The following is a 19,426-nucleotide window of genomic DNA, read 5'->3' on the forward strand; positions in this document are numbered from 1 at the left end:
CAGACAGGTAGATTTTTAAATTGTTAGTAACAAATTATGGAAAATGCTATTAAAAATAATTTGTTCAGGGTTGGAGGATGGCTTAGTGGTTAAGGTGTTTGTCTGCAAAGCCAAAAGACCTAGGTTCGGTTCCCCAGGACCCACGTTAACCAGATGCACAAGGGGACGCACACATCTGGAGTTTGCTTGTAGTGGCTGGAGGCCCTGACATGTGCCCATTCTCTTTCTTTCTCCCTTTCTCTGTCAAATAAAAATAAAATAAAAATTAAAAAAATAATTTGTTCATTCCTTCTACAATTTCTTCTAATAGTGAAAGAGGTTTGGGGTGAGGAAATCTGGGTTAATCTTTCTGCCTCTTAGCCTCCAGATCTACAAAGGATAAGGAACCCTTTATCCAATTCAAGTGTGTGAGGGAGGAGGAATGTTAAAACACAAAAGTGGCCATGGTGATATAAAAACTACTAGGACTGTGGTGAACTGCAGAGTATGCACTGACAGGTTTTGGCCATGTATTGACTTAAGTGTTGCAAAAAAAAAGTATTTTCAAGAGAAGTCTTGAGCTGCGCCTGGTGTTATAGGGCCTTGTAGTACTAGGTACTCTAAAGCCTGCATGAGCTACAGAATGAGTTCAAGGCTAGCACGGGCAACTTAGTGAGACTTTGTTTAAAAATAAGAAGTTTAGAGGGTTGGAGTATAGTTCAGAGATACAGCAAATGTCTAGCATGTATGAAGTATGAGGTTCAATCCTAGTGGCACATGTATGCACACACACATGCATGTGTGCACACACACGCAGAAACACACGCAGAATACAGATTTTTTTTTCTCTCAAGGTAGGGTCTCGTTCTAGCCCAGGCTGACCTGGAATTGACTGTGTAGTCTCAGGGTGGCCTCAAACTCACGGCAATCCTACCTTGGCTTCCCAGGTGCTAGGATTACAGGCATGAATCACCATGATGGCCTCAGAATAGTTTTTAAAAAATTATTTATTTATTTTCGAGGAGAGTGAGACAGACAGACAGACAGACACAAGAGAGACAGAGATGGAGAATAGGTGTGCCAGGGTCTCTAGCCAGCTGTAAAAAAACCAAAAAACTTCAGATACATGTGCGACTTTGTGCATTTATCTGTCTTTACGTGGGTACGGGGATTCAAACCGAGGTCATTAAGCTTTGCAGGCAAGCACCTTAACCACTGAACCATTTCTCCAGCACCCAGAATACAGACTTATTTTTTACTTTTCTGGTTTTTTGAGGTAGGGTTTCACTCTAGTCTAGGCTGACCTGGAATTCACTATGTAGTCTCAGGGTGGCCTTAAATCACGGTGATCCTCCTACCTCTGCCTCCAGAGTGCTAGGATTAAAGGGGTATGCCACCACGTCTAGCTTAGACTTTTTTTAAGTTAAACTTTTTATATTTACAATATTCTCATCTTTTGCTAGGTTTAAAAATGTGTACAAAGCTACAAAGGGTTAGGGCTGGGGTGCAGTCGCAGGACTGTTCTGGAGGGGCTGCTATGGAAATTAGAGCCCATAATTATATCATGGGGTGCCTAGCCCTGCTCTCTTGCCCTAGATCTGGGGATATTTGCCTACATGGCTCAAGGGTAGGCTGATAGCATTTGGAAGTCATAGCTATTTCAAGAATTGCTAGACCAGGCAGAGGAAAGGGCCAGAAAAGAACTATATTTCCATGGGTGGAAGTGGGAAGTCCAAGGGGACTCAAGACCAGGATTCTGGATCCAGGTATCAGTGGAAGAAAGCACCCCACCCTATCCAAGTTTGGCACTAACATCCCATAGAAAGTCATACAACATATTCATCACACCTCCACTGGTGTCCCTTACAATCCTTTTGGACATGGTTCTTCTCCCAGAGTGCTTGTGAAACCCAAGGATCTCTGGGCAGGTACCTCACATTTCCTCTCAAATTCTTCCTGCTGGTATCTACTAAAGCCCCTGTCAGGGCAGCGGACCTCATTCACTCCTCAACCTGTCCACACAACCTTTTCCCCTGTTCCCTCCTCTCTCCTTTGTTCCTTTCTTTTTCATCTTATTTTATCTCATTTATTTATTTATTTATTTTTTTGAGGTAGGGTTTCACTCTCAGGCTGACCTGGAATTATGGAGTCTCAGGGTGGCCTTGAACTCAGTGATGCTCATATCTCTGCCTCGCAAGTGCTGGGATAAAAGGCTGTGCCACCAATGCCCAGCTTCCTCTGTTCCTTTTCATCAGCCCAAGCAGTCAGGGAGGGAGAGGAGGCAGGACAAAGAAGGTAAAGAGAGAAGGCTGGTCTGACCCTGAGAGAATGAGGAATCAAGACAGAGGGAGGAATGACAAAGAAAGACAAGACAGGTGGGGGTCCCCTTAGCTTCCACTTAGCCCTTGGCATTCCCCTCAACCTTGCCTAGGATTAGGAGATCCTTGCACATTTTAAATTTCCCTGCTCCCACAACCCACAGGTTGCACAGGTGAGCAATGGTGTGAGAAAGGCTGTCTTCAACCCTATGAGGGCTCTGGTCAAACACATATGGCTTCTGTGGGTGACACATGCCATGCCCCCATCCTCTCTACTCAGCACTCTCTCAGTTTGTACATCCTCCTTAGCTTCTGTCAGGTTGAAGTTCATTCCCACCTGTTAGGTGAGGAGGAAATGAGTGCTGGGCCAGAGGCATGGGGGATGCAGGGAAGGGCTGGGGAGACAGGTCCCTCTGCCTGGGAATCACACACCTCCATGAGGGAACATGTTTCCACTCAGTGAAGTATGTGCAGGACCATGGGAAAAGAAGTTTCCAGGCCATAGTGAGAACACAGACCTTCCTTCCCCCTGACGGGAAATCTGTTTGCAGAATGCAAGGGCCTTCCTAGGAGAACTTGCTTCACCTGATATGTGCTATGGTGGGGGGGGGGGGGGGGACACAAGCTTTGTAGGGTGATGGGAAGACTGGGGTCAGAGGATGTGATGTCCTTGTTACTCCCCAGGTACCAATGTCTAGCGGCCAATGGTCACCAGAAGACAGATTTTTATATGAAGTCTTATGACTTTAAAATATTTACAATTTGTTTAAATTTCTTTTTACCACAGAAGTCTAGGGATCTTCTATATGCAACATAGGACTACTGCTATCAACATGATCATAGCATAAGCTTCTGCCGTGAAAAATTAAGATGGAATCTTATTGTGGAAGTAAGTTTAAGGAAGTTTTAAAATTCTCCACTTTACAGACTAAATCAAGAAAGCCCAGAACTGTTCTTAGGTTTGGAAACTAATCTGTTTAACTACAGCTGTCAATACAGGTGGTGCTTCTAGCACTCTACACTTGCTCTATGCTGCCATATACTATCTCAGCAAACAAAACTGGACCAGATTTAAAAAGTGAAAGCAAAAAAAAAACACCTTGAAGCACAAAAACATAAACGTTTTTGTCACTTTAAGGTGGAAAGTGTCTTTCTAAACCTAACACAAAACAAATACCTATGAAGACATAAGCAACTTTGATTGGATTGAAAAATCCCTAATGTTAGTGTTATCAGAACTCCCTCACCCTGCAAAAAAGAACAAAACAAAATCATGAGGGACAGACTCACTGTATATGATGATAAATTACTAATATCTATAAATATGTATCCTAACTTTTTAGATCAATATCCATATGTAGTAGATACTCAGTATGTATTTAAACTAAAGAATGAGGACTATAATCAGTATTAAAAAAGAAACAGGGGCTAGAGAGATGCCTTAGTGGTTAAGGAGCATGACTGTGAAGCCTAAGGACTCAGGTTCAAGTCTCCAGGTCTCATGTAAGCCAGATACACAAGGTGACACATGCTTCTGGAGTTAGTTTGCAGTGGCTGTAGGCCTTGGAGTGCCCATTTTCTTCCTTTCTTTCTCAAATAAATAAATAAATAAAATATATTTAAAACAAAGCAGAGCTGGGCATGGTGGCACATACCTTCAATCCTAGCACTTGGGAGGCAGAGGTAGGAGGATCACAGTGAGTTTGAGGCCATCCTGAGACTACATAGTTAATTCCAGGTCAGCTTGGATCAGAGACCCTACCTCGAAAAACAACCTCCCCCCCAAAAAAGCAGTAACTAGATAAAAGGGCAATGATACAATAATATAACACACATATGTACAAGATACAAATAATCAGCAAGCATATAAGAAGGTGGGCAATGTCTCAAAAATATAAAAACAAAGCACAAGACAGAAATTTTCAACCATCTTAGTAGCAGAGATTGGAAAAACATCTTAAGAGTCTGTTCAACTGTGAGGAATCTGTACTCTCTCCCTTACTGTTTGAAGAGACTGCTAAGATGGGAACTACTTGAAAATCATCAAGATAATAACTGAACATATTATAGTACATTATAATATTAAATATGAATTATTTCTAATAGCCTGAAAAAAAAGGGAAAGAAGTCAAGAACATATGTAAAACTTGTTTTTTTCAGTAACACAATGTATGTTTAGGAAAAACCTGGAATAATATATCATATCTCATATCTGGTGGCTTCTTTTGAAGTATAGAACCCATAGTTCTGTATCATAAGTTTTCTGCATTATTCAACAATTATTTACTAATTTATTTGAAACGGGGACTCATTATGTAGCTCACGTTAGCCTAGAACTCTTGTTCCTCTTGCTTTGGCCTTCCAGGTGCTGTTGCACATGCCACTAAGCCCAGCTGACTCAGCTACTTAAAAATATATCATCTTTAATAAACAAATCAAGACACTATGTGCATATAAATCTCTGCAATAATTTATTAACTTTCACTTGAAAGTCATTGTTGCAAAAATGTTAATCAGGGATTACTGAAGAGATTCTATGCATAAAGATATATTATGTTAAGCTTGGTGGGGGAAGGAGTGGAAGAAAACAGTGCATTTCTATTACATGCCAGGAACTATGTGTGCTATTTTAATATACATGATTACATTTAGTCCCAACAACACTAAACAAACTTCATCTCCTTCCCCCTCTTTTTTGGTTTTTCATGGTAGGGTCTCATTGTACCCCAGGCTGTCCTGGGAACTCACTCTGTAGCCCTAGGCTGGCCTGGGAGTCACAGTGATCCTCTGCCTATGTAGTGCTGGGATTAAAGGCATGTGCCACCACACCTAGTGCAAATGTAAAATTTTGAACATGTTCACTTATGTAGCAGCTCACTTTTTAAATTATTAATGCCCATGACATTTTCTTTTCTCCTCAGAAACACTATACAACCAACTTCTAACTTCTCAAAAATCTCTTTCCATAGACACACTTTCCAATAATTAACAGCCTTAACTGTTCAGTTCAGCACTATTTAAGGTACTCTTTAGGTGCATGGAACGTATAGTCTGGAAAGTCAAGGAGGAAAAGATAGCAAGCTAGACCAGTAGAGCTTTGCTACCTGTCACCTGTGGCCAGGAAGCTGTATTTACTAAAATTTCATCTTGTTCCTGCTGCATTCAGACCATAATCTGCTAGTGAGCTTGAGTTAGTGTTGTCACATTTTAGGATTTAGAACATTAATCTGTAAATCTGTCACACGATTATTAAATATTAATGTTTAGATTGCTAGTGTCAGGCAATTAGTTCAGGTTGGCATTAGATATTTTGGGATTAATTCATCAACATGTTTGTGAATGAAAAAGGCGATTCTAGAAAGGTTAATCTCCAATGGAAATTTGTTGTTATTGGATATCATCTCTGCCTACTACCCTTTAGGAAAATCTTATACTTACCTTCACTGGAAGGTTTAAGATGTGACAGTCTTAAAAGATCTTTGTGAGACCAGCCATTTCGCTGTTTATATTTTGTCACTGCCAGAGCAACGGCCATTCCACCCTTTTCATTATACCAGTCCGCAACTGCCTTCCGGAGAGCACGACCCCACATACCGCATTTCATACTTTCTTTCAGATCCTTCTTAAACTGAATGAAAGTAAAGAGATGTGTGGGGATACGGCAAACTTCCGAAACAGCTTTAAATGCTGCCTGTTTGGTTTTTACATCGGAACACTGAGAACAAACTGCAAGCGCAAAGAGCAAAGGCTCTTGCTTGGCAGCTCTGCCTTCCTGACTGAACGACTTTATTTCCTGGATCACTTCATGTCCTCTGCCATCTTCAATCAATCTAATTAAAGCTTCTGCATTTTCTAGGCCCAGCTTCTGTTCCTTGATATAATAAGTGCCACCTTCGGAACCAAAGCATAAGAACCGGTGTAGCCGGTTCATGTCAGTGACTTGCCATACATATCCACCTTCAGAGTTCACTATTTGCTTCTCATTCAGAGGCTGCATTTGGTTTACAGATTCTTCCATCTTTTTCTTTTAGAAAACCTATCAAAAAAGCAAAATGTTAGTATAAACAGATGGTTGTAATATAATTATATAAGGGAAAACAGTATTAATCAATACACACTTATTGAAAAATTATGAAATCACTTTAAAAATATCTCTTGGGCTGAAGAGATGATGGCTCAAAAGGTTAAAGGCTCTTGCTTGCAAAGCCTGATGGCCTGGGTTTGAGTCCCTAGTACTCACATAAAGCCAGATGCACAGATTGGTATATGCATCTGGAATTCATTTACAGTGGCAAGAGGCTCTGGTAATCCTATACTCAGTGTCTATTTCTCAATCTGTCTGTTTGTCTCTCTCTCTTTCTCAAATAAATGAATAAACAAATATAAAAAATAAAAATAGGACAAGTGTGGTGGCACACGCCTTTAATCCCAGCACTTGGGAGGCAGAGGTAGGAGGATCAGGATTGCTATGAGTTCAAGGTCGCCTTGAGACTACAGAGTGAGTTCCAGGTCAGCCTGGGCTAGGAGACCCTGCCTTGAAAAGAACAACAACAAAAATATCTCTAAGCTCAGCAAGGTTTTTTTTTTTTTTTTTCTCTCAGCACAAAGTCAATACAAATGTCCTTAAGAAAAATTAGAAAAGGCAGAAAATGAAGAAAAAAAACCACATGTGAATATGGTGTAATGATTTATAGTAATATATACTTTTTTTTTTGTTTATTCTTATTTATTTGAGAGCGACAGACAGAGAAACAGGCAGAGAGAAAGAGAGAATGGACGCGCCAGGGCTTCCAGCCACTGCAAACAAACTCCAGATGCATGTGTCCCCTTGTGCATCTAGCTAACGTGGGTCCTGGGGAACTGAGCCTCGAACCGGGGTCCTTAGGCTTCACAGGCAAGCGCTTAACCACTAAGCCATCTCTCCAGCCCATATATACATTTTAAAATTATTTTATTATGCATTCATATTTTTATCATCTAGGGAAATCCAAAATACTTCAAATTAGATTATAGTCAATAACCACAAAGAACTAAGGAGTGACATTTTTGGGGTAGGATGTATTGCTCCCAAGGTTAAATACAAAGTTTTAAAGCTCAGGCGGGGGGGGGGGGGGGGGGGGGGGAAGGAAAGGAGCAGCAGTAGCTGATTCTGAGAGCTTATTCCCTATAAAAGTATAGACATTTTTTGTCATCTATTCAGGATTCACACACCTTCTGCCTCCTTCTTTCTTTCTCCTCCTGGTCTGAGTGCTTTGTCGCCTGCAGTCTACTTTGCCTTTCTCTTGTTCAAAGAACGAAGATTTTTCTAAGCCAGTGGTTCTCACACTTGGCCTATATGCTTGAAGTACTGTTTAAAATACAGATCAGTAGGCTTTTCCTGGCCCGAGTTTCTTTTATTAAGTGTGGGGTGAGGCCTAAGCATATTACTTACTTCAAGTTCCCAGGTGATGCTTTTCCTGTTATGCCAATGGTAATCATGGTGTTCTCACTCTTTTTGCCACAGGCGTGGTACCTGAGAAATATTTATAGCTTATGCTACCAGTAACAATAACTTTCACTTTCCTCCTAAGCTTCAAAGCTGCTAGAACTAGCTTTCTTCCAACAACATTCCTTTTCTGTTCCTAAGGGTGGAACCACAGTTATAAGTACATCTTCCAGTAGTATAAGTTTACTTATGAATAGGGCAAAGCTAGGACTCAAGATATAATGATTATGTTATTGGGGTAAGGGCATGTGAGAGTGGAGAGTCTCATGTTTTGCATGTGACTAAGAAAGACAGTGATTTGAATTTGTGTTTGAAACATCAATATCAATATTCCAAATTTACTTATGGTTTTGGGTAGGGCTAGGCCTCAAGTGTTTGTTTGAGGTAGAGTTTCATTCTAGTCCAGGCTGACCTGGAATTCACTATGTAGTCTCAGGGTGGCCTTGAACTCATGGTAATACTCCTCTATTACTGCCTCCCAAGTGCTGGGATTAAAGGCATGTGCCACCACGACCAGTTTTATAATGATTTATTAGTAATTAGGATCTTATAGGACTGGGTGTAGGCTGAAATTCCTGGTGCTTTGGAACCAGCTATTTTATTTCCAATTTAATTTGCCTTTACCTTTCCTTTTTTAAAATATTTTATTTTAATTTATTTATTTGACATAGGAGGGGGTTGGGGAGAAAGAGAGAATGAATGGGTGCACCAGGGCCTCTCCAGCTGTTGCAAAGGAACTCCAGATGCATGTGCCTCCTTGTGTATCTGGCTAACACGGGTCCTGGGGAATCAAACCTCAGTCCTTTGGCTTTGTAGGCAAATGCCTTAACCGTTAAGGCATCCCTCTAGCCCCATTTGAAAAAAATTAAAATTTTTTTTTTTATTTATTTCTTAGAGACGGAGAGAAAGAGAGAGAGACAGAACGAATGGGTGTACGCCAGGGCCTCTAGCCACTGCAAACGAACTCCAGATCCATGCGCCACCATATGCATCTGGCTTACGTGGGACCTGGAGAATCAAACCTGGGTCCTCAGGTTTTGCAGGCAAGCACCTTAACCGTTAAGTCATCTCTTCAGCCCTGCCTTTACCTTTCAATATAAATCTAAGAATTAACACTGAAACTGGCAATTCCAGTAGAAACATTTTTTTGTTCATTTTTTTAAAAATTTATTTATTTGAGAGCGACAGACACAGAGAGAAAGACAGATAGAGGGAGAGAGAGAGAATGGGTGCGCCAGGGCTTCCAGCCACTGCAAACGAACTCCAGACGCGTGCGCCCCCTTATGCATCTGGCTAACGTGGGACCTGGGGAACCGAGCCTCGAACCCGGGTTCTTAGGCTTCACAGGCAAGCGCTTAACTGCTAAGCCATCTCTCCAGCCCTCCAGTAGAAACTTTTATCTTACAATATTATCTAGCATTTCTGGCCTCTTCCTTAGCTTTTCACAAAAAGACTCTCTGGTGGCACTTTCATCTGTTTGTTCAAGTTTTCTCATTGCATTTGTTAGCTGAGTAACACTGACTTGAACCTTCTCCAAGGTCCAAGTGGTAGAATTTAAAGGATCCAGTTCCAACCTCAAAATGTACCCTAACCATTCTTTTCCTACAGTATTCATCATGAGCATGCCTATCTACTTCATTGGTTTCTTGGAGAGCAAGATCAGGTTTTGTTTGTTTGTTTTCTGAGGTAGGGTCTCACTCTAGCTCATGCTGAGCTGGAATTCACTATGTAGTCTCAGGGTGGCCTGGAACTCATGGCAATCCTCCTACCTCTGCCTCCCAAGGGCTGGGATTGGTTTTTATCATGTTAAAATCTCTTTTTTTACATATGGAACATTGTTTTTAAATAAGGAATAATATTTAAGAAAGACTGAATAGCATTAAGATGGATTTTTTTAAACCATATGCCTAAAAATTATGTATGATTAATTTTTCTTTTCTGTAACTCATTTTGAAAATAAAAGCTAAGTATGATGAGAATTTTATTTACAAACAATCCTTTATAATAATTTCTGTAATCAATCAAATAACAAATGTACTATATGCAGGAAATACAATCAAGAAGAAAATATAATTAAGTTACAAAGGAAAGTAATAAGAGCTGAGTAAAAATGTCACAAGAGAACAATAATTCAGTTAAGTTTTTATATTACAGGATATTTATATAGGGTATTCTCATATCCTTTGAAAAAGAGCAGCAGAATAAACACCAAACATAAAGAATGCCAAAGACAGGCCATCCCTAGATAGAACCCTCACAAACTAGACTGTAAGTAAACCAAAAACTTATTTCTTCTCAGTCCAGGCTAGACTGGAACTCATAATCCTCTTACCTTGGCTTCCCACATGCTGGAATTCTAGATGTGTGCCAAGTTCAGTTCTATGACTATAATTTCACTAAAAATGTCACTGTCTTATACTGAGCCTTCGAAGTAATCCTCAATAGACCAGGCAAAACCAAACTGTAGCCAATCATGCTAGATGTCATACAACTTGAAGGGAGCAGACAGATCTATCCAAAGACCAAATGTTCTGAGAAGTGAAAATTCTAGCCCACTTGAGTAAACAAGTTAGTCCCTTGTAATTTAACTTCTCTAAAAACGCAATCTCAGGCTAACCAGCATCTTTTCTTCTATTCTTGTTCCTTCCTACCTTACCTTACTCCCTGTTTTGTTGCTGTCCAGTGGTACTCTTCATTCTATTCTATACAATATAGTGCCACTCTAGAATCGCAAATAAAAGACAATTAAGATATTCAACATTGGCTACAATTTTGTCCTTTGGCACAAGAAATAGTTACTTATACACAGCTTTACCAGTGAACACTCACCCTTGAGTATATTAATGACAGCCACCAATATACAACTGTTCACTAGCTCTTTAGCATAAATTGTTTAGCTTTTAATATGCTTCTCTGATGATACATTTTAGGGAACAATATAAAGCTGTAAACCAGACTGAGGCAGCATAGGATAGGGAAAACTGAAAGGGCATGAGAAAGGAAAAGAGCCTCATCCTTCTGGATGTCTTTCATGTTTCTCACTAGCTGAGCATCAAAGCACTGTGACATAAATGACTAAACCACTCAAGACTCCCTTTAAATGAGAAATACCTCAAATAGCATTAAGACAGCTAATAAAACATGCTTAAAGTCAAACATACATGCTAAACCCTTGCAAACTTTCATTTACCAGCATACAATTTTCAACCATTAACTTGAATATTGTGCCTCATAAACCACCATACAATCTTACTTATAATGCAAATTTTAAGAGAAATAAGCCAGTTTAGTTTTTCCTTACTTTTGTTTTATTTTTATTGTTTTTTAAAAGATTTCTGGAATTCTTTTATTTTTATTTATTTATTTATTTATTTGAGAGAGAGAGAGAGAAAGAGAGAGAGAGAGAGAGAGAATGGGCATGTCAGAGCCTCCAGTCACTGCAAACCAACTCCAGACACATGTGCCACCTTGTGCATCTGCCTTACGTGGGTCCTGGAGAATTGAACGTAGGTTCTTAGGCTTCACAGGCAAGTGCCTTAACCACTAAGCATCCCCCCAGCCCTAGTTTTCACTTATTTTTAAACCTTATTTAATCTTTCATTCTAAATATAGGTTATATCCTCCAAACAATGTAATTTCAAGTCATAAAATCGCATCTGTAGATACCAACCAAATTAGGAGTCTCTGTTGAGGCCTGCATTTGAATCTGTTTCTGGGTGTATATCTTCCTTTACTTTTTCTTTTTAGTTTTTCCAAGGTACACTCTCACTCTAGCCCAGGCTGACCTGGAATTCACTATGTAGTCTCCGGGTGGCTTCGAACTCATAGCAATCTTTTTACCTCTGCTTCCCAAGTGCTGGGATTAATGGTGTGTACCACAACAACCAGCATGATAACTTTCGTAATAAAACTTCAACTAGGCTTCACATGGACTCATCCTGAAATTCTTTTCTGCAGTGTAAGTCAAGATCCTATCTGCACCTGAGCAGAGGTTTCTGAAAACTCCTCAGGTTACACAGTGACATAATCATTTTCAGTACTTTACTATGTACTTACATAAATGTACCAGAATCAAAATTCAAAGTTAAAAGATGGAAACAAAGTGGCAGCATGTCCTCCCAAACCAGTTATATTTATTTTGCCACTGAGTGCTGAAATAGAAAATAATTCTAAAGTTGGCTATGTGGTATGAATCTGTGGTCCAACATGGTTCCTGATAGTTTCATAATCTCTTGAACTACTCTGCTAGGAGTGTCTTTAGTAATGTGTATAAAGAGCCTTATTGTGGGCCTCAGGACAGCTTCAGGATATGGGAAAAAATCACCAGAAATGTCAATCATGTAATTAATTACAGGTTCGAAACTTTGGGCAGATGAAGGCTCAAGACAGAGTTTAATCACATGACCCATGGTTTAGTTCCATCATGCCTATATAAAGAAATTCCACATGAGCACTCTGGACACTGATACTCAGTGAAACTCCCTGGATTTCCACCACAGGTAAAATGTTAAAGGAGGAGCAAGTAGATTTTAATTTTAATGTATTCATTTGGACCAATAAACATTTTCTTTTTTTTAAAATTTATTTGAGAGTGACAGACACAGAGAGAAAGACAGATGGAGAGAGAGAGAATGGGCGCGCCAGGGCTTCCAGCCTCTGCAAACGAACTCCAGACGTGTGCGCCCCCTTGTGCATCTGGCTAACGTGGGACCTGGGGAACCGAGCCTCGAACCGGGGTCCTTAGGCTTCACAGGCAAGTGCTTAACCGCTAAGCCATCTCTCCAGCCCCCAATAAACATTTTCAATCTCAGAGTAATATTTCAGATTAAAAAAAAAATCACAACTAGGCATAGTGGTCTATGTTTGCAGTTCCAGCACTCAGGAGAAGCCTGGTGGATTGCCATGAATTTGAGACCAGCCTGGGATAGTGTGAAACTGTCTTAAAAATCAAAACAAGGGCCGGAGGGATGGCTTAGCGGTTAAGGTGTTTGCTTGCAAAGCCAAAGGACTCATGTTCAATCCCCCAGGCCCTATGTAAGCCAGATGCACAAGGTGGGACATGTGTCTGTCTGGAGGCCCATTCTCTGTGTGTGTGTGTTTCTTTCCCTCTCTCGCTCTCTCAAATAAATAATTTTACAATAAAGAAAAAATCAAAACAAAACACATGATTTTATTAAAAAAATTACAAAGAGCCCTGGGATCTAATGCCAATCAACTTTAGATAAGGCTCATAAAGAAATGTGACTATATACCTTGTGTCTTCAAACTTTTCCAATTAGGTATCACAAGGATAGATTTAGAATGGAACTTCCCCAACTTGTGGGCTGTACTCAGGGAGAAAAGTCCACATTTCAAAGAAATGTTTTAACTCCACAATACACCTATATTTGTTTGAATAAAAAAGCAGTTCTGTTATTTCTTTCTGCAAAATATATCATGCTTATCTTATTTCGTGGGCTTACAAAGTCTAGCACAGTAGTTCTTAAACTGCAGGGTACAGGTCACCAGTTTGAGAGACAAGAAATCAGTTTCATTCACGTAAGTTCCTGCCCCCCGCCCCGGTGAAGCCAAAGGCTTTTCTTGGAACATGTTTTTTAAGGAATGATAAATATACTGTAAAAACAATCTTAATACTATAGTACACGGTAAGAACCTGATGAGAGCTACTTTGTGAAAAATAGTCATTTTTGGTTTGATGCATCAGAACTCTCCCAACAGTTCCTAGAGTATTACACTATATTAAAAAGAAAAGAAAACCACAGCTCATTTTCCTGTAAGGCATCATATCCCGTTACCGAACTCTCTAATGTCCTTGGACTTTAGGACAGATCTTTCTCTTCTCCCTATTTCCTCTAAGATCAGTTCGCCTTCTGTCTTCCCACAAAGCTCCTTCCAAAACCCCGGATGGGAGACAACGCCTGTGCGCGGACGCCCCGGGGAGCAGCAGGGAGGAGGGGGCGGCGGCGGCTGGCAGGCCGACAGGACGCCGGCGGGGAGGCAGGGTGGGTCGGCCCGGTCCCTCCCTGCGGGGGCGTCCGCACAGCGATGCTCCGCTTCCCAGCAGGAGCAGGGCGCGGCCGCCCGGCCTGGGAGAGTGAGGAGGACCGGGCCGCGCGGCGCGGCGCGTCCCGGGAGCGCCCCGAGCGCACAAAGACCCATCCCCGCCCCCCAGCAGCTTCCTCACCGGTGTTTGGAAGACGAGCCTGCGGGCCCGCAGCGCCGCTACGCAAGCCCTGCGCAGCTCCGGGAAAGACGAGGCGGCAGCCTGACGAGCAGGGACACGGCTCCCGATCCGCCGCCGGGGTTCGCAGGTTCGGGTCCCAGAGCGCGCCCCGCCCCTTCCCTCGCGCCCCGCCCCCGCTCCAGAGTGGCGCGGACCCCGGATGTTCCCTTCTGGGCTCGGAGGCTCCGCCCCCTCTCCTCGGGTCCCGCCCCTTCCGATCCGCTACGGGTCCTGCGAGGCCGGGGAGAGTGTCGATGTCTCCTTGGTGGCTAGAGCGTCCTCCGTGCTCTGTCGCGCCGCAGGTGTCGGCGCCCGGAGGCTGTCGGGAAGTAGGCGGGGTGACGTGGGGTTGACGAGCTCGGCGGCGGGTTTGCTGAGATCCGTGGCCGGCGGCAGCTGGTGCGGGGGGCTACCTTGAGCGAGAGGTGGAGTGGGGCGGTGTGTTGCCAGGGCCATGGCGGGCAATGCTGGGGAGTGGTGTCTCATGGAAAGCGACCCCGGGGTCTTCACCGAGCTGATTAAAGGATTCGGTGAGCACCTAGGGGACCGTCCTGGGCTGGTGGGGGGACTACAGGAGGAGGCCCGCGTTGGGCATGGATGGAGTGACCACCTGCGGGTCACCGGCGTCCCGCATCCCAGCAGAAGTGACCTCAGGAACCTGGAGTCGGCTTCGGGGACCAGGAGTTTCCTCCTGGTCTTCGCTCCGGGGCAGGCGCGGTTCACACCACGAGGGCAGGGATCCTGGCTGTCATGTGCACTGCTGTATTCTCAGGGCTCACACACTGACTCGAGAACCTTCCCTCCCTCATCTGACACCCTCATCTTGGCCTCCCCCCTGTCCCTTCTCTTCTGAGCCTCCCTGTTCGAGGCTCGAGTGGTCAGGTGCATCGCTCAGGCCACCGATCCTGCAGAAGTCAACCTTGGGGTGCATGTGCCCCAAGGTGGTGTCTCGGCCCCTGCGCCCAGGAACTCGAGGTTCCAGTTTTTCCAAGGAGAACACCTGGCCCCTGTGCATATCTCTTCCGCCCCGCCGCAGACGCTGACTGCGCGCGTCTGGCACGCTACTACACTGGTTCTCCCTCAGCGTTTTTGGCTTCCGGTGAAATGGGTTTTCTGGAGGTAGTGCTCTCGCCTAGAGGCCACATGCTTTCCTTTCTGCTTTTCTCTCTTTTCATTTCTTTCTCTACTCTGAACGTAGATTTAAAAAAAAAAAAAAATTGGTCCCAGCCTCACTGGGGAGTAAAAAAATTTCCTGCTCACGTATTATTTCTAGCTATTTTGTTAAAAATTGTGCTTTGGAAAGCAAGCATTAATGTAGATAATGTCTGTTGTAGATAAATGGGCATTTGGGATGTTTCCTGACATGTGTTACTCATCTATGCTGAGGCATACTGTTATGGATTGGGATTTGTTATTTATTTAGAGGATATGAGAATATGAATGAATGGGGATGAGAATTGGCATGCCAGGGCCTCTTGCCACTGCAAACAAACTCCAGATCCATGTGCCATATTGTACCTTTGGCTTTATGTGGGTGGTGGGGAATCAAGCTCTGGCCGGAAGGCTTTTCAAGCAAGCACCTTTGACTGCTGAGCCATTTCCCCTGCTTGATTGGACGTTTTAAAATACTTTTATTTGTTTTTAACCAGAGAGAGAGAGAGGAAAAGAGAAGGGGTGTGCTAGGAGCTTCTTGCCATTGCAAACAAACTCCACATGCATATGCCACTCTGTATCTGGCTTACATGGGCACTGTAGTATCAAACCCAGGTGGTTATGCTTTGCAGGCAAGTGCCTTAACCACTGAGCCACCTCTCCAGCTCCCCACTGGACATTTTTAATGTGACTACTTGGACTGCTGTTAGGAAGAAATGATAGTGTATGCCAATGTTACATTAAGCATATGTAGAGAATGTTTTAAGAACATAGGTTATGGAACAGCAGAGGCAAAAGAAAAAGCATAAATTAGTGCTGTTACATGCATATCACTTAGGGAACAGTTAGCAAGGTAACTAAAACACGAAATGAATGAACAAGAAGGCTATGGATCTGAAAGTGACAAGGTAAACCAAGGCAAGATTGTAGGCTACTTTGTACAGCTTGGATTGCCCTGAAGTCACAAGAGACTGACTCTGAAAAGGATTTGAATGAAATTCAAATATATTGAAATAAAATTATTTCTGTAATTGAGTTTGACTGTGCCTATAAGTGTGCAGAGGTGTAAGATGAAGAGAATAAAATCTGAAAATGGACAGTTTGTGACGATTAGCTTGACTTAGATGTGGGCCAAAGAGAATACACAGTCAGTACGTATGCTGTATTTAAATCATAAGTTGCATGTGGAAATGCCTTCTCCTCATTCCTTTTTGGAGGAGGAATACATCCATAATATGCTACACTAAAAAAAGGAGTTCTCAGGGCTGCCAACCTTACAGTAGAGGTTGAGTAGTAGTATATTTCTCCTACATTAAAAAAAAAAAAGCCCAGTGTGGTGGCGCACAATTTTAATCCCAGCATTCAGGAGGCAGAGGTAGGAGAATCACCATGAGTTCAAGGGCACTCTGAGACTACATAGTGAATTTCAGGTCAACCTGAGCTACAGTGAGACCCTACCTCGAAAAAAAAAGGGGTGGGGGTGCTGGGTGTGGTGGTGCATGCTTTTAATCCCAGTACTTGGGAGGCAGAGGTAGGAGGATAGCCATGAATTTGAGGCCACCCTGAGACAACATTCCAGGTCAGCCTGGGTTAGAATGAGACCCTACCTCAAAAACCCAAAATAAATAAATAAATAAATAATGCAAAATTTAAAAAGGGGGGGGGAGCCAACAGGACTATTGCTTGAATGTGGGAAAAAGAAGCATTTGTGGCTATGGTTGTAGCTTGAGCAGCTGATAAAATAAAACTACAAGACAGGGTTGATGGGCAAGAAAGTGGAGTCAGTTTTGGACATACATTGAGTTTGGTAAATTTTAGTGATAAATTTTACCTTCCAAATTTTATGGTATGAGTTTTATTTATTGTGTTTCATGTGTGTGTGTGTGTGTATGTCTGTATGTAGGGTCTCTAGCTCAGGCTGACCTGGAATTCACTACATAGTCTCAGGGTGGCCTCAAGCTCTTGGTGATTCTCCTACCTCTGCCTCCCAAGTGCTGGGATTTAGGCGTGCGCCCTGCAGGTTGTTTGTGCCTTTCTTGATAAACAGACATAGATAAAACAGGTTGAAAATTAGATTTTTTTAAAATTTTATGTGTGAGTTTCTATCAGTGTGTTGCGAGATATTCAGGTTTCTTATAGTCCTCTACTACAATTCATGGGGTAACTATTTGTGTATGCATCTTTCATATCAGAGTGAACACTAAATAGATAATTGCTGAGCAGAGCAAACAGGCAGAGTGATATGAATGCCCCATGTTACATTGTTATTTGAACTAACAGTTTTGCTTGTGTCATGCTGGAGATCGAACCCAGGGCCTCAAAAAAAAAAAAATGCTAAGTTTGGCTGGGCATGGTGGCACACACCTTTAATCCCAGTACTTCGGAGGCAGAGGTAGGAGGATCACCATGAGTTCGAGGCCACCCTGAGACTACTTAGTGAATTCCAGGTCAGCCTGAGCTAGACTGAGAGTGAGACCCTACCTCGAAAAACCAAAAAATAAAAAGAAAAAAAAATCTAGGTTAGTGCTGTACCACTGGATTAAGTCAACCTTTTAAAGAAGTTAAATGTTTTTAATGTATGGTCTGAAGGCTTCTCTGGCTCTCACCTGAAAGTAATTAGAAATGTTAGATACCTAGACTATCCATGTGTGAGTTTTAATTAATACTGGCTGTAGTGAATTTAGAAAAGCCACTTAATATCTCAAATCCTTTTCTGTTAAGTTCATACCTTGTAGGTATTAGAAAAAGTAAATTCAAAACACTATATATAAGAAAACATGGTAGTTAATAGTCATTTCTTACATTGTGATAATAATAGCTAACACTTAGTAGACCCTTACAGTGCTAGGCACTGTACTAATATTACATATATCATGCATTGTCTCATTTATTTCTCACAACTCTGTATGGGGAATGGAGAGGTTAAATGTCATACACCTAGTAAGTGGATGAGATTTTGGGACAGATACTATTGGAGGCCTCATTATATTTGCTAACTGCCCCTGAACTCCTGACTAAAGCCATCCTCTTGTCTCAGCCTCCTTTCTAGTGGCTGGAACTACCGATATATGTCTTCTCAACCATCCAGATAATTTTTGGCAGTGCTGTCCTGTGCAGTCAATGTAGGAGGATTATCTGAATTCCTGTCTCTACTCACTTGATGCCAGTATTTAGCCATCAATCCTCTCTATTCTAGTAACAATTAAAAATGTGTTTAGACATTCCTAGATGTTCTAGGAGAGCAAAATAATTCTGGTTGGAAACCATTGTACTACCAGAACATATTTAGATAGAGGAAAGAAATAAATATACACAACTGGAATTTATTGAAACTAAACTTGTGCTCTGAAAGTCATTGCCAACGGCTAGGTTAACAATTTTTAAAAAAGGATTAAGGATGGAGTAGGGAAAACTCAGTAGCTGAAGAAGAACCAAGGACTGAGATAAGAGAGTAAGTCATAGGGCATTGACTTGATGCAAATAAACTCTTGAGACTTTAATAATGTCTTGCATAAGTCACTGGGAAATGTTAGAAGTGACAATAAAACTTGGCTATGAGCTTTATCTGCTTTTCCACTTTAATTGGTCATGTCTTACTGCCTCACTATATACCTTTCTTTTAGTTAATATTTTATTTAATAATGAAGGGAAAACTGAATTACTTTATTTTCTAAAGAAAGTAATTTCTTTTCCTAGGTTGCCGTGGAGCCCAGGTAGAAGAAATATGGAGTTTAGAACCTGAAAATTTTGAAAAATTAAAGTAAGTATAGTTGTAGTTGTGTTAAGAAGAATATGTCTATACCTCAGCAGACTTTAAAAAATACTCTGATTTTAATTGAATTATCACCTTAGGTTGAATATTTTATTTCTTAAAGTCTTTCTTTAATCCTGCAAAAAAGGTAGTATTCTGATTTTATAACCAGGAACTAGAAGCTTATAGGTAGGTAACATGCAAGAAATCAGACCTAAGGCTCTATAATTTCATATCTACAAAGTTCTAATTTGTTGATTTTTCACAAAGTTCACTTATAGGCCAGTAGTGTTAGAGTATCTTATATCATGCAAACATGAATAATAGGTCAGTATAAAAAACATTTTATGCCGGGCGTGGTGGCGCACGCCTTTAATCCCAGCACTCGGGAGGCAGAGGTAGGAGGATCACCAAGAGTTCGAAGCCAACCTGAGACTCCATGGCAAATTCCAGGTCAGCCTGAGCCAGAGTGAGACCCTACCTCGAAAAACCAAAAAAAAAAAACAAAAAAACAAAAA

General features: G+C 41.8%; 2 protein-coding genes and 1 non-coding gene across 6 annotated transcripts in view; 2 read left to right on the forward strand and 1 right to left on the reverse strand.

The window, feature by feature from the left end:
• The window catches only part of Ro60 (Ro60, Y RNA binding protein), a 28,412-nt gene extending 14,301 nt beyond the window's left edge, over positions 1-14,111 (reverse strand). Inside the window, exons 1-3 of one of the 2 annotated variants that reach the window (XM_045142994.1) lie at positions 13,967-14,094; positions 7,729-7,809; positions 5,736-6,333 (exon numbers count right to left, since the gene is read on the reverse strand). In XM_045142994.1, the coding sequence (XP_044998929.1) occupies positions 5,736-6,315 (580 nt within the window). In that variant the 5' untranslated portion in view covers positions 6,316-6,333; positions 7,729-7,809; positions 13,967-14,094. Of the gene's footprint in view, positions 1-5,735; positions 6,334-7,728; positions 7,810-13,966 lie in introns of both variants that reach the window. The other variant, XM_004659518.2, reaches the window with a different exon arrangement.
• A 232-nt stretch (positions 14,112-14,343) lies between these two features.
• The window catches only part of Uchl5 (ubiquitin C-terminal hydrolase L5), a 45,161-nt gene continuing 40,078 nt past the window's right edge, over positions 14,344-19,426 (forward strand). For all 3 annotated transcript variants that reach the window (XM_004659514.2, XM_004659515.2, XR_006635739.1), the window contains exons 1-2: positions 14,344-14,535; positions 18,854-18,917. In XM_004659514.2, the coding sequence (XP_004659571.1) occupies positions 14,460-14,535; positions 18,854-18,917 (140 nt within the window). In that variant the 5' untranslated portion in view covers positions 14,344-14,459. The remainder of the gene's footprint in view (positions 14,536-18,853; positions 18,918-19,426) is intronic.
• Positions 16,336-16,472, forward strand: LOC123457962. Its single transcript, XR_006635308.1, has one exon. It is a non-coding gene; the product is annotated as a small nucleolar RNA U109 (small nucleolar RNA).

This window comes from Jaculus jaculus, chromosome 1 (genome assembly GCF_020740685.1).
Source record: "Jaculus jaculus isolate mJacJac1 chromosome 1, mJacJac1.mat.Y.cur, whole genome shotgun sequence".
In the NCBI taxonomy this organism is placed as follows: domain Eukaryota; kingdom Metazoa; phylum Chordata; class Mammalia; order Rodentia; family Dipodidae; genus Jaculus; species Jaculus jaculus.